Below are 14,482 nucleotides of genomic sequence, written 5' to 3'. Positions count from 1 at the left end.
GTAAAATGCAATTTTCGTATTTTCTAATGATCCCACTGTGTCCGTCTGGATCTGTTGAAAGAACATGGCTGAAGCACAAATTCATCTCGGACAGCATTTTTTTCAATAAAAACCCAATGCATTTCGGGCCAAACGCCCTTCGTGTGGTTTGACTACAGAAGTGTATATTTAATTAACACACAAGTTACTATATTGCGTTATTTATATCTCAAGCATTTTACATGTAAACAATTCCTCTTTTTTACAGAGCCTCTGTTACCACACTGTGCGTATAACATGCCAATATCACAATAACACCATTCTCCTCATTATTTCTACCATTCAGATATTTATACAAATCGCATCCATCCCTGTTAACTGCCGGTATACGTGTCAAACATTTTTGTGCCCTCCATTTCACCTCCCTTATGAAGTGTTGATGAGCTCACTAGGATAATTTTACATGTTCTTTAACCATCGTTTGTACCCCACATCGCTACACTTTCCGTTTTTCCTTTATTTACGCGCGTCTGTTCCTGCCGCTTTTCAAATGCTCATAAACTCATTGCAATAGATCTGCATGTTATTTAACCTTCATAACTGTCTGAACAGTAGAAATAATGAGGAGAATGAGTTTATTGTGATATTGGCACGTTATGCGCACAGTGTGTTGTTTGTTAATTAAATATGCACCTCTGTAGTCAAACCACAGCTAATATATTAATTGGTGATTGTTTTCATTCTTTATAGTGACCCCTGACGAAGGGCGTTTGGCGCGAAATGCATTGGGTTTTTATTGAATAAAATGCTGCCTGAGATGAATTTTTGCTACAGCCGTGTTCTTTCAAGAGATCCGGACGGACACAGTGGGAACATTAGAAAATACTAAAATGGAATTTTACACTCTGTGTGTGGACCCAGAAAGCGGTACAAGGAAAGTTGATAAAATGTATGATGAATGAATAGGATGAAAAATAAGGAATCCAAGGATTACCATGAAGGAATATTATCGCCAAAGCGGCGTAATTCAGCTGTGCAATTGGTTGGGGTGTAATGACGCCCCAGTTCCAGGTTGTTGTCAATTACAGTGCCTATTGGGCATGGCACTATACCAGTTTGCACGCACTCAACGAACAACTGTGATTAAATTTAATTATGAACCTTGATGTGCATCCCACTCCCTTACTTGATACTATACAGCCACCCTTCCTGGCCAGTACAAGGAACAGGCTGCAATCACAAAACTTGAGTAATACTTTTAGAACAGGCACATGGCTGTGTTTACAATCCAGGACTCTGTAGGAGTTATCTGGCACTGTAATGTTATACAGAAAGTGTCCCAATGGAAAAAGGAGGTTAAAACATCCCTTCAGAGCACCATGGAGTGTGCTCATGTAAAGCACTGCAATCACTTAGTTAGAGTTAATGCCACATAAAGCGCAAACAAGAAACACACGATACAGAAAAAACAATTGTATTAGTGATAAACACATGACAAGAAAATTAATGCAATTTGTTTAGCGGAACAATATCATAAAGAATGTGAAAATTAGTTGAAAGTCTCATCCACTAAAGCAGAGTTAAACAAGCATGTTTTAAATGTGTAAATGTGTGCAACTAGGGGAAAATGAGTATGAGTAAAAAGTAACATTATGCAGCCCTAAAGTAAGAACCACATTCCCCAACTGTTGTGCCCAGTGCCACTGCACCTGCTGCACCATTCAAACCGTGACCCTGGTGCCTGCAAGATAACTGCACTTATGGCTGTCGGTCTAGTAGTAAAATATAGCAATATTTGGTGTTTGGAGGAGTTATGACAACTTTTGTCTCTGGTACCACTGCACCTGCTGCACCATTCAAATCATGGCCCTATTGCTTGCAATGTAACTGCACTTGTGCCTGCCTGTTTTGTAGTAAAATATAGCAATATTTGGTGTTTAGAGTGGGGTTCCAGAGCTTTGGGCCCTAGTGTAACTGCACCTGCTGCACCATTCAAATCATGACCCAAGTACCTACATGATAACTACATTCACGGTTGCCTATTTAGTAGTAAAATATAGCAATATTTGGTGTTTAAAGGCATGCCTAGAGCTTTTGGTCCTGGTGCACCAATGTAATCATGACCCTGGTGCCTGCTAGATAGCTACACTTGTGACTGTCTGCTTAGTAGTAAAGTTTAGCAATAATTTGTTTTTAGTGGGGTCCTTAGAGCTTTTGACCACAGAGCCACTGCACCTGCTGCACCATTCAATTCATATCCCTCTAAACTGCAAGGTAACTGAAACTGTGACTGCCTGTTTAGTAGTAAAATATAGCAATATGAGGTGTTTAGAGGAGTTCCCACACGTTTTGGGCCTGGTGCCATTGCACCTGCTGCACCTTTCAAATTATGACCCTATTGCCTGCAAGGTAACCGCACTTGTAACTCTCTGTTTAGTAGTAACATGTAGCAATATTAGGTGTTCAGAGGAGTTCTGACAACCTTTGGCCTGGTGCCACTGCACCTGGTGTACCATTCAATACATTACGCTATTGCCTGCAAGATCACTGCCTGTTTAGTAGTAAAATATAGCAATCTTTTGTGTTTAGAGGGGTTGCTAGAACTTTGGGCTCCGGAGTAACTGCACATGCTGCACCATTGAAAACACAACCCTTCTGCCTGCAAGACAACTGTACTTGTGACTGACTGATTAGAAGTTAAATATAGCAGTATTTGATGTTTAGAGTAGACAACTTGGGAGCCCAGTGCCACTGCACCTGTTGCACCATTCAAATCACGACCCTAGTGCAAGGCAACTGCACTTGTGACGGCCTGTTTAGTAGTAAAATATAGAAACATTAGGTGTTTAAAGTTGTGCCTAGAGCTTTTGGTCCCGGTGTCACTGCACCATGCACCATTGTAATCATAACCCTAGTGCCTGCTAGATAACTGCACTTGTAGCTGCCTGTATAGTAGTAACATTTAGCAATAATCTGTGTGTTAGGGGGGAACTTATAGCCTTTGGGCTCTCCTGCCTCTGCACCATTTATATCAAGCAAGGTAAATGCAATTGTGACTTCCTGTTTAGTAGCAAAATATAGTAATATTAAGAGTTCAGAGGAAAAGATGACAAAATGTAAACGATATGCAGTGTTAACCAAAAGAAAAAAAGTTTGAACCACAAATGCAGAAGTAAATGAGTAGTTAGGCCATGGGACACTATTAAGAGAGAGACAGAAGGAAGAGCAGGCTACAACCAATAACAAGCATTTGCAATGCATAAGGTCTCGCATTAGGAAAGTTTGAGCTATTGGTATTGTAAATGACACATTTGTTATATATGTGTTGGTTTTGAAAATAGCAAAAATTATAGCTTTGTCATTTACAATGCCAATAGTTATAACTTGTGACACCTATAGCATTTGTAATGCAATATGTGTTGTATTCACGTGACTTAGATGTATTGATATTACAAATAACAATGGCTTTGAATTTTTTTAATAATTAATACTTAAATCAAAGTTATTGTAATTTATAATGGCAATAGCTTAAACTTTTGTAAATAACTTTTCTGAAGAATATGTTCAGTGTATTTTATTGTGACGAAAATCCAAGAACAGAAGTGAAATACTAACCTCTTTTTGTGACATTTGTAATAAAGCTTGAAACATTGAGAGATCATATTTGACCCAGTTGTTGGTAAATGGTTGCACAGATTGATGCTGTGGTGGGGCTGAGAGATGTTGTGGTGGCGACTAGTGATGCTGTGGCATTCAATGATCCTGTGGTAGCGCATAGTGATGTTGTTGTGGTAGCGCATAGTGATGTTGTTGTGCCCCTTAGTGATGCTGTGGTGAGGCGATAGATAGAGTGAGTGGGATAGATAGATAGAGTGAGTGGGATAGATAGATAGAGGGAGGGCGATAGAGAGATTGAGTGAGCGAGATAGATAGATCGGTAGATAGATAGATAGGAGTGAGGGCGATAGATAGCTAGACAGATAGATAGAGTGATGGCGATCAGTATCTAAATAAGTAGATAGAATGAGGGCGATAGATCGATAGAAAGATAGATAGATAGAGTGAGGGCGATAGATAGAGTGAGGGCGATAGATAGATAGCGTGAGGGCGATAGATAGATAGAGTGAGGGCGATAGATAGAGTGAGGGCGATAGATAGAGTGAGGGCGATAGATAGAGTGAGGGCGATAGATAGAGTGAGGGCGATAGATAGCGTGAGGGCGATAGATAGCGTGAGGGCGATAGATAGCGTGAGGGTGATAGAGTGAGGGCGATAAGATAGAGTGAAGGCGATAGATAGATAGAGTGAGGGCGATTAGATAGAGTGAGGCCGATAGATAGACAGATAGAGTGAGGGCGATTAGATAGATAGACTGAGGCCGATAGATAGAGTGAGGGCGATAGATAGACAGAGTGAGGGCGATAGATCGATAGACAGATAGAGTGAGGGCGATAGATAGATAGATAGTTGTGTGTGTGGTTGTGTGTGGTTGTGGTTGTGTGTGTGGTTGTGGTTATGTGTGCGTGGTTGTGTGTGTGTGGTTGTGTGTGTGTGCTTGTGTGTGTTATGCTTTGTTTTTCTATGTTTTGTTATGCTATGTTTTGTTGTGTTTGGTATGCTATGTTTTGCTAGGCTATGATATGTTTTGTTTTGTTATGCTATGCTATGTTTTGTTATGTTATGTTTTGTTATGCTATGCAATGTTTTGTTTTGCTATTCTATGCTTTGTTATGCTATGCTATGTTTTTTTGCTCTCCTATGCTTTGTTTTGTTATGCTATGCAATGCTTTGTTGTGTTTGTTATGCTATTCTTTGTTATGCTATGCTATGTTGTGTTGTGTTTTGCTATGCTATGCTTTGTTTTGCTGTGCTATGTTTTGTTATGCTATGTTTTGTTATGCTATGTTTTGTTATGCTATGTTTTGTTATGCTATGTTTTGTTATGCTATGTTTTGTTATGCTATGCTTTGTTATGCTTTGTTATGCTATGCTCGGTTTTGCTATGCTATGCTTTGTTTTGCTATGCTATGTTTTGTTGTGTTTGATATGCTATGTTATGCTATGCTATTATATGTTTTGCTATGCTATGTTTTGTTATGCCATGTTGTGTTATGCCATGTTTTGTTAGGCTATGTTTTGTTTTGCTATCCTATGCTTTGTTTTGTTATGCTATTCTCTGTTTAGTTTTGCTATCCTATGCTATGTTGTGTTTTGTTATGCTATGCTATGTTGTGTTTTGTTATGCTATGCTATGTTGTGTTTTGTTATGCTATGCTATGTTATGCTATGTTTTGTTATGTTATGCTATGTTTTGTTATGCTATGCTATGCTTTGTTATGCTTTGTTATGCTATGCTATCTTTTGCTATGCTATGCTTTGTTTTGCTATGCTATGCTTTGTTGTGTTTGATATGCTATGTTTTGCTATGCTAATATATGTTTTGCTATGCTATGTTTTGTTATGCCATGTTTTGTTATGCCATGTTTTGTTTTGCTATCCTATGCTTTGTTTTGTTATCCTATGCTACGTTGTGTTTTGTTATGCTATGCTATGTTGTGTTTTGTTATGCTATGCTATGCTGTGTTTTGTTATGCTATGCTATGTTGTGTTTTGTTATGCTATGTTTTGTTATGCTATGCTATGTTTTGTTGTGTTTGTTATGCTATGCTTTGTTATGCTATGCTATGTTGTGTTGTGTTTTGCTATGCTATGCTTTGTTTTGCTATGCTATGTTTTGTTGTGTTATGCTATTTTTTGTTATGCTATTTTTTGTTATGCTATTTTTTGTTATGCTATGCTATGTTGTGTTTTGTTATGCTATGCTATGCTGTGTTTTGTTATGCTATGCTATGTTGTGTTTTGTTATGCTATGCTATGTTTTGTTGTGTTTGTTATGCTATGCTTTGTTATGCTATGCTATGTTGTGTTGTGTTTTGCTATGCTATGCTTTGTTTTGCTATGCTATGTTTTGTTGTGTTGTGTTATGCTATTTTTTGTTATGCTATTTTTTGTAATGCTATTTTTTGTTCTGCTTTATTACGCTATGCTTGGTTATGCTGTGCTTGGTTGTGCTGTGCTTGGTTGTGCTGTGCTTGGTTGTGCTGTGCTTGGTTGTGCTGTGCTTGGTCGTGCTGTGCTTGGTCGTGCTGTGCTTGGTTGTGCTGTGCTTGGTTGTGCTGTGCTTGGTTGTGCTGTGCTTGGTTGTGCTGTGCTTGGTTGGGCTGTGCTGTGCTTGGTTGTGCTGTGCTTGGTTGTGCTGTGCTTGGTTGTGCTGTGCTTGGTTGTGCTGTGCTGTGCTGTGTTTTGCTGTGCTGTGCTGTGTTTTGCTGTGCTGTGTTTTGCTGTGCTTGCTGTGTTTTGCTGTGCTGTGCTGTGTTTTGCTGTGCTGTGTTTTGCTGTGCTGTGTTTTGCTGTGCTGTGCTGTGTTTTGCTGTGCTGTGTTTTGCTGTGCTTTGCTGTGTTTTGCTGTGCTGTGTTTTGCTGTGCTGTGCTTTGCTGTGCTGTGTTTTGCTGTGTTTTGCTGTGCTGTGTTTTGCTGTGTTTTGCTGTGCTGTGTTTTGCTGTGCTGTGCGGTGTTTTGCTGTGCTGTGCTGTGTTTTGCTGTGCTGTGTTTTGCTGTGCTGTGCTGTGTTTTGCTGTGCTGTGCTGTGCTTTGCTGTGCTGTGTTTTGCTGTGTTTTGCTGTGCTGTGCTGTGTTGTGTTGTGCTGTGCTGTGCTGTGTTGTGCTGTGCTGTGTTGTGCTGTGTTTTGCTGTGTTTTGCTGTGCTGTGTTGTGCTGTGTTTTGCTGTGCTGTGCTTTGCTGTGCTGTCCTGTGCTGTGCTTTGCTGTGCTGTGCTGTGTTGTGTTGTGTTTTGCTGTGCTGTGTTGTGTTTTGCTGTGCTGTGTTGTGTTGTGCTTTGCTGTGCTGTGTTGTGTTTTGCTGTGCTGTGCTGTGTTGTGCTGTGTTGTGTTTTGCTGTGCTGTGTTTTGCTGTGCTTTGCTCTGCTGTATTGTGTTTTGCTGTGCTGTGTTGTGTTGTGTTTTGCTGTGCTGTGCTGTGTTGTGTTTTGCTGTGCTGTGTTGTGTTTTGCTGTGCTGTGTTGTGTTGTGTTTTGCTGTGCTGGTAAGGGTATGTGAGGGTGTGTGTGAGGGGGTGTGAAGGTGAGGGTATGAGGGTGAGGTGTGTGAGGGTGATGAGGTATGTGAGGGGTGAGGGGGTGAGGGCGTGAGGGTTGTGTTGTGTTGTGTTTTGCTGTGCTGTGCTGTGTTGTGCTGTGTTGTGTTGTGCTGTGTTGTGTTGTGCTGTGTTGTGCTGTGCTGTGTTGTGTTGTGCTGTGTTTTGCTGTGCTGTGTTTTGCTGTGCTGTGTTTTGCTGTGCTGTGCTTTGCTGTGCTGTGCTGTGCTGTGTTTTGATGTGCTGTGCTGTGTTGTGTTGTGCTGTGCTGTGTTGTGCTGTGCTGTGTTTTGCTGTGCTGTCCTGTGCTGTGCTGTCCTGTGCTGTGCTGTGTTGTGTTGTGTTTTGCTGTGCTGTGTTGTGTTTTGCTGTACTGTGCTGTGTTGTGTTTTGCTGTGCTGTGTTGTGTTGTGTTTTGCTGTGCTGGTAAGGGTATGTGAGGGGGTGTGAAGGTGAGGGTGTGAGGGTGAGGAGGTGTGTGAGGGTGATGAGGTGTGTGAGGGGTGAGGGGGTGAGGGCGTGAGGGTTGTGTTGTGTTTTGCTGTGCTGTGTTGTGCTGTGCTGTGTTTTGCTGTGCTGTGCTGTGTTTTGCTGTGCTGTGCTTTGCTGTGCTGTGTTGTGTTTTGCTGTGCTGTGCTGTGTTGTGTTGTGTTTTGCTGTGCTGTGCTTTGCTGTGCTGTGTTGTGCTGTGTTTTGCTGTGTTTTGCTGTGTTGTGCTGTGCTGTGCTGTGTTTTGCTGTGCTGTGTTGTGCTGTGTTGTGTTGTGCTGTGCTGTGTTTTGCTGTGCTGTGCTTTGCTGTGCTGTGCTGTGCTGTGCTTTGCTGTGCTGTGCTTTGCTGTGCTGTCCTGTGCTGTGCTGCCTGTGCTGTGTTGTGTTGTGTTTTGCTGTGCTGTGTTGTGTTGTGCTGTGTTTTGCTGTGCTGTCCTGTGCTGTGTTTTGCTGTGCTGTGCTGTGCTGTGTTGTGTTGTGTTTTGCTGTGCTGTGTTGTGCTGTGTTTTGCTGTGCTGTGCTGCGTTGTGCTGTGCTGTGTTTTGCTGTGCTGTGCTGTGTTGTGTTTTGCTGTGCTGTGTTTTGCTGTGCTGTGCTGTGTTTTGCTCTGTTGTGCTGTGTTGTGTTTTGTTGTGCTGTGCTGTGTTTTGCTGTGCTGTGTTGTGTTTTGCTGTGCTGTGTTGTGTTGTGTTTTGCTGTGCTGTGTTGTGTTGTGTTTTGCTGTGCTGTGCTGTGTTGTGTTTTGCTGTGCTGTGTTGTGTTTTGCTGTGCTGGTAAGGGTATGTGAGGGTGTGTGTGAGGGGGTGTGAAGGTGAGGGTGTGAGGGTGTGGAGGTGTGTGAGGGTGAGGAGGTGTGTGAGGGGTGAGGGGGTTAGGGCGTGAGGGTGAGTGTCTCCAATGAATGTCACTGCTTCACCTTCTTTGAAAATGTTCAGTGCTGCAAATAGAGCATGCCACCGTAATTATCACAGCATGAGGCCCCAAAGTGATAATTATCACAGCATGCAGAGAGCCGCCCCACACTGCTGGAGCACTCAACTGCACATTAATTATAGTTGAGTGCTCCAGCAGCCTGGGGCGCCTGTTGACATGCTGTGATAAGTGGGTCTCATGCTGTGATAATTGTTGCAGCGCCTGAGGAAGTGGAGACTCCTGCTGGGATAATTGGTCTTGTGGGCCTCAGGAAGTAGAGTTTCATGCTGGGATAATTGGTCTGGCGGGCTTGCGGTGCCTGACGTCCAACAAACGTGCACAAGCTGCTCAACCTTGAAGCTCGTTCACAGACCTGGGTCGGCTCGTGCCCAGGTCTGTATCGGGCTCGTTCACAGCTGTTACTCCCTTGACAGGGAGGAAGGTGACTATAGTCTCGCTGGCGGGAGCGCTTCGCGCTCCAACGCCAGCTCGACCTAAAAACGGAGGACCGTAAACAGGCCATCATATGGACCACTGAAAGCCTAAAAACTGCAAAGTCCCTTTTATTTATTTTTTACGGAGTTTTATATAGCACGAACTTGACCCGAAGGTATCAGAGTGCTTTACACAGCACCAGTTGCATTATAGCAGGACACATTAATTGTTTTTGTTAGGCACAGGGAGAGTAAGTGATTTGCCCAGAATCACATGATGTTCAGCATCGTTTCCAAGAATCGAACCCAGTTTCCCAGATTCTAGGTCTACTGCCCGAGCTCTTATGCCAACTCGTCTCCTCTATTTTTAAAGCCCTGCAATATCCCTTAAATGTAGTGTACAGATATTAGTAAGAAAAATAATTCAAAGTGTGCATCACAATAATATGAATCAACTATTAAGCATAATGACAATTTTGTATCTTTCATTGTCTTAAAACCTGAAATATCTTACCTTGACTAAATGAACCTTACAAGCCCCTATAAAGTCAAACGCCAGACCGTCAAATGTCCTGTAGTGACGATCTCCATATACTGTACACATTGATGGACATGGATGAAAAGTACATTGAAATGAACCGTGGTGGCATACACTAAAAAGAAACATGATAGATATTAGTCATAGAAACGAGATCTTGCAAAAAAGCAGCAATACCATATCTTTCAAATTTAGGTGCGAATTATCTACAAGGTAATGTTCATATTCACAAGGGTCTTATGAATGTAAAAACATAACGATCTTGATGGAAAAACATAATCTTCTGCAAACAAGTGGTATTGTAATTTCTCGTATACATTTCTAGAGGAGAAGAATGTCTCTAATTCACTACTTCATTTTATACGTATGCCATTTGCTGTTTATCACAATTCACTGGAGTTGGTGGATGAATGAAAAAGCAGAATTGCAATCAGCTGAATATATAAGGAATTTTATTAACACCTTTTGCTTGCATAACTGTCCTTTCATTGTAGCAAAATGTGCCGTCTGTGCTGCATATCCCAGATCCTGCATTACAGAATAAGGTTCCCTTGAGTTTTATGGGAGCACAGAGGAAGTTCATGACGGTAGACAATGCACCAGGTAAGTGTGACCATCTGTGTGTTTTGGAGGAACGGGGTCTCAGAAGAGTTCCAATTGTATTCATTGTAACTACCCACATAATCTGAACTTTGTGTGTAGTTACCAACGTTTACAATGTGTATTCCACAATAACTGCATATGTAAACTTACACCTAGAAAAGAGATATCCAAGTGCTGCAGTTACAATAGAAATTTCAGGGATTTCTCCATGCCTAAAAAAAACACTGCTGTAGAAAAAAGAGTCACATTGTGCATTCATATAGTACAGTTAACCCTAGGAAAACGGATTTTATGTATGGTTAAGGCCGGCAGGCCAGTGTGTGTGTAGGAAGCTACACACATCATAGCCCCCGTGTTAGAGCTGGCATCATTGGCGTGGGTTTCCCCTGTATTTTTGGCTTTGCCTCCTGTTATTTTGCTGTGTTTTGGACTTCATTTTTGCTAGTCTAGATGCTTTGAGCACTTTGCCACTGCTGTTCAGTGCCAAAGTGCAAGTGCACCCTCAGTAAACTGTGGTTATAGATTGGTGATTCCATGTTTGGCATATTTGATTTCTTGGTAAGTCCCTAGAACAGTGCTCTGTGTGTGCTCAGGGCCTGTAAATTAAATGCTGCTGGTGGGCCTGCAGCACTGATTGTGCCACGCACATAAGCAACCTTTAAATGTAACTCAGACCTGCCACTGCAGTGTCTTTGTGCAGTTTGGTACTGCCATGTCGACCCCTAACCTTCCCTTTTATTACATGTGAGTCATCCCTAAGGTAGGCCCAAGGTACCCCTGTGGGCAGGGTGCAGTGTATGTGAAAGGTAGGACACACCCTGATATTTGTGGCATGTCCTGATAGTGAAATACTGCCAATTTTGTTTTTCAATATTGCAGGCTTTCTGTAACATAGGATAGAATGGGAGTTTATTTATCACATCTTATAGATATAACATCCAATTGGGACAAGATAGGAAGTTAAAGGTTAGTATGCCTGAACTCAGAATATAAAGATGCATCTTTTAGTAAGGAAGATTTTTACATTCTGGTTTTGAAAAGACAATTTTTAGAAAGTGGAGTTTTTTCTTGTTTAGTCATCCAGTGTGCCTCTGCCAGTGTTGTGTATTGACTGTCTGGCTTTGATTTGACAGGGGCTGGTGCTGTGCAGTCTGTTCAGACAGCCACTTGGGGGGGTAAGGTGTGTCCTGCCTTTTTAGGATAGGTCAGGCTGGGCTGAATAGGCCTGGGCTGCATTCAGAGTAGGGGAATGAGATTTCTTTCACACCTGAATGGGCCTGGTCTGCATTAGACAATGCTGTCTCCCCCTCCTGCCGGGAAGCTGCACCAGACAGGCCAGAACCGGTTGAAGCTGGGCAAAGAGCTTCTCTGCCACCAGATAACAAAGGAATTTGTGCTATAAAAAGTGGGGCCCAGGCCCCAGACTTTTAGATTACTTCTGTGATTCAAGAGAAACCTTTGTCAAGGAGAAGAGCTGGAGAAACTGAGAAGAAGTGATGCCCCTTTGGAGTGTGCTGTCTGGGCTTGGCCTGCAGTGGCTGTTTCTGCCAAGGAAAGGACAAGGATACTGTTGTGTGCTGTGTCCTCTACTTGAGGAAGATCTCCAAGGGCTTGAAGTAGAACTTGTCTCCTGTTATGAAGTTTCAGGGACACAAAGGTTTCACCCCCAGTCTACCTCTTAACTCCTTTGCTGGGAGTTCTGATGTGCCAAGAGGTGCCTGCCAGTTTTCTGGGCCTCTGGAGGTTGTTTCTGGGGCTGGGAACTGCAAAAGACTAAAGATCTGTGTACATCGATGCATGACCTGATTCTGATGCATCACAGCGGTGCAAGAAGAATTTCTGATGCATCGCTGCAGCCGAAGAATCAACGCAGCGGCTGCCCGTGGCTGAAGTGTTTCCCATGTGACGAGTCCTGTGCACTGATTTCCGACGCCCAAGATCACCGCACCGACTCTGAAGCAGGCCCTCTGTGTAAGAAACAACGCATCGAGGGGACACAGCTGGAATCTTCGCAGCACATCCCATATCTTCATGCATTGTCCCGGATTGTTACGCATCACATGAAGGCGCAAGGTCTATTGCATCGCTGCACCTCCTCTCCGGTAAGGATCCAACGCATCACCCCACTTGTGCAGCAGTAAGGAACCGACACATCACCTCCCCTAGAGCAAGGAACCGATGCAGTATCTTCCCAGTGTGTAAGAAACCGACACATCATCTTCCCTGCGACCCTTTTTGCTTGTGGTTTTGACACATCAATGGTATTTTGTGTTGAAAGTGATTCAGCCACCGTTTTCTATGAGCAAAACTATTTCTACCTTTTAAAAATCATATTTTGATTACTGTATTGTGGATTTTTGTTGTTTTGGTCTTGTTTGGTTTAGATAAAGATTACTTATTTTTCTGGTTTGGTGTCCATTTGTAGTGTTTTCACTGTATTACTGCATGTTTACACAAATGCTTTACACATTGCCTCTGTTGATAAGCCTGACTGCTCTGTGTCAAGCTACCGTGGGTGAGCACAGGTTACCTTTGGTGTGTAACTTACTTGCACTGACTAGAGTGATGGGTTCTGTCTGACTTAGGGATATATCCTAGTTAACTCGAAACCGGTCCCAGGATGCTTGTTTCGGGTCCAGGGAAGACATGGCTTGGCAGTTCGGGCTGGACTGTTCCCATGAGGCACAGGGTAAAGACTGATTTGTATATAGCTGTGTCTGAACTGGGGTGGCCAAGTGAGCTAAAGAACGATGATGGATTCAACCCAGATCTGTGAATGAGGGTGAGTGTCTGAAAAGTCTCAGCTCTCCGTCCATCATCTCCTTGTGTTTGTTTTATTCGCCCTAAGTTAGCAGGGTATGCCCAGACGTGGGTCCCTTACTCACTTTGCCACTGGATTCAAGCTAGCCTGGCTAATGAGATCTGTTTGCCCGAAACTAGTCCCAGCATGCTTGTTACCGGTCTAGGGAAGACATGGCATGACAGGTCAGGCTGGACTGTTCCCATTAGGCACAGGGTCAAGGCTGATTTGCATATAGCTGTGACTGAACTGGGGTGGCGAAGTGAGCTAAAGAACGATGATGGAGTCAACCTAGATCTGTGACTAGGGGTGAGTGTCTGAAAAGTTTCAGTGCTCTGCCTATCATCTCCTTGGGTTTGCTTTGTTCACCCTAAGTTGGAAGGGTATGCCCAGACATGGGTCCCTTGCTCACTTTGCCACTTGCAAGCTAGCCTGGCTAATTAGGGTTGTTTGCCCAAAACAGTCCCAGGATGCTTGTTTCCGGTCCAGGGAAGACATGGCTTGGAAGTTTGGGCTGTATTGTTCCCATGAGGCACAGGGTCAAGGCTGATTTGCATATAGCTGTGTCTGAACTGTGGTGGCGAAGTGAGCTAAAGAACATTGATGTATTCAACCCAGATCTGTGACTAAGGCTGAGTGTCAGAAGAGTTTCAGCGCTCCATCCATCATCTCCTTGAGTTTGCTTTGTTCGCCCTAAGTTGGCAGGGTATGCCCAGACATGGGTCCCTTATTCACTTTGCCACTGGCTTCAAGCTAGCCTGGCGGATGAGGGGTGTTAGCCTGAAACCGGTCCCAGGGTGCTTGTTACCGGTCCAGGGAAGACATGGCTAGGCTGTTTGGGCTGGACTGTTCCCATGAGGCACAGGGCAAGACTGATTTGCATATAGCTGTGTCTGAACTGGGGTGGCGAAGTGAACTAAAGAACGATGATGGATTCAACCCAGATCTGTGACTGGGGGTGAGTGTCTGAAAAAGTTAAGTGCTCCGTCTATTATCTCCTTGTGTCCGGGTATATCCTAGCCAGCCTGAAACGCCATTTCTAACAATTCCTCATTACTTCATTGAAATTCAAAGTGATATTTGTAAAGAATTTTCAAGCCCGGTGCTTAGAATGCTACAATGAGAAAATGTTCTACAACATTAGGGATGTGCTCCATGATTCTCAAATTCATTTATTTCTACAAATGCTAAGACAAGTAAACTTTTCACTCACCAGGTGTGACAGGATGAATTCACAATGTCACCAGGAAAGTATTCCTTAGCTTTCCATGAGCATGGACATGCATTTGGCTCAAAGCATTCATCCCCATGTTTAACAAATCTGAAAAAAATGAAATTGAAGAATTGAAGGTAATTTTTAAATTGCTTATAAACAGTTCTTTACTGAAATATGATTAATTAAGGCCACAAACCAAACATCCTAACGAATGTTGTTCAGAGTGTATTTGGAACGTTTGCTTATGCTTGGGAACTTAGGGACATATTTACTAGGAATTGGCAGAGCGCTGCGCTAGCCACCTTTAGCCTAACGTCGAGAACCCCCACTTCTAAAATGCAGGGCTGCATCGTATT

At 43.0% G+C, this 14,482-nt stretch overlaps 1 protein-coding gene across 1 annotated transcript in view; it reads right to left on the bottom strand.

Annotated features, from left to right (window-relative positions):
• Window positions 1-14,482, bottom strand: part of OTOG (otogelin) — a 1,048,712-nt gene that overhangs the window by 511,143 nt on the left and 523,087 nt on the right. Inside the window, exons 22-23 of the mRNA XM_078682941.1 lie at window positions 14,124-14,231; window positions 9,484-9,622 (exon numbers count right to left, since the gene is read on the bottom strand). Coding sequence (XP_078539067.1) covers window positions 9,484-9,622; window positions 14,124-14,231 — 247 coding nt within the window. The remainder of the gene's footprint in view (window positions 1-9,483; window positions 9,623-14,123; window positions 14,232-14,482) is intronic.

Source organism: Lissotriton helveticus, chromosome 3_1, assembly GCF_964261635.1.
Source record: "Lissotriton helveticus chromosome 3_1, aLisHel1.1, whole genome shotgun sequence".
NCBI classification, from domain to species: Eukaryota; Metazoa; Chordata; class Amphibia; order Caudata; family Salamandridae; genus Lissotriton; species Lissotriton helveticus.
Note: the sequence above shows the minus strand (reverse complement) of the source record. Positions and strands in the feature narration are given on the sequence as shown.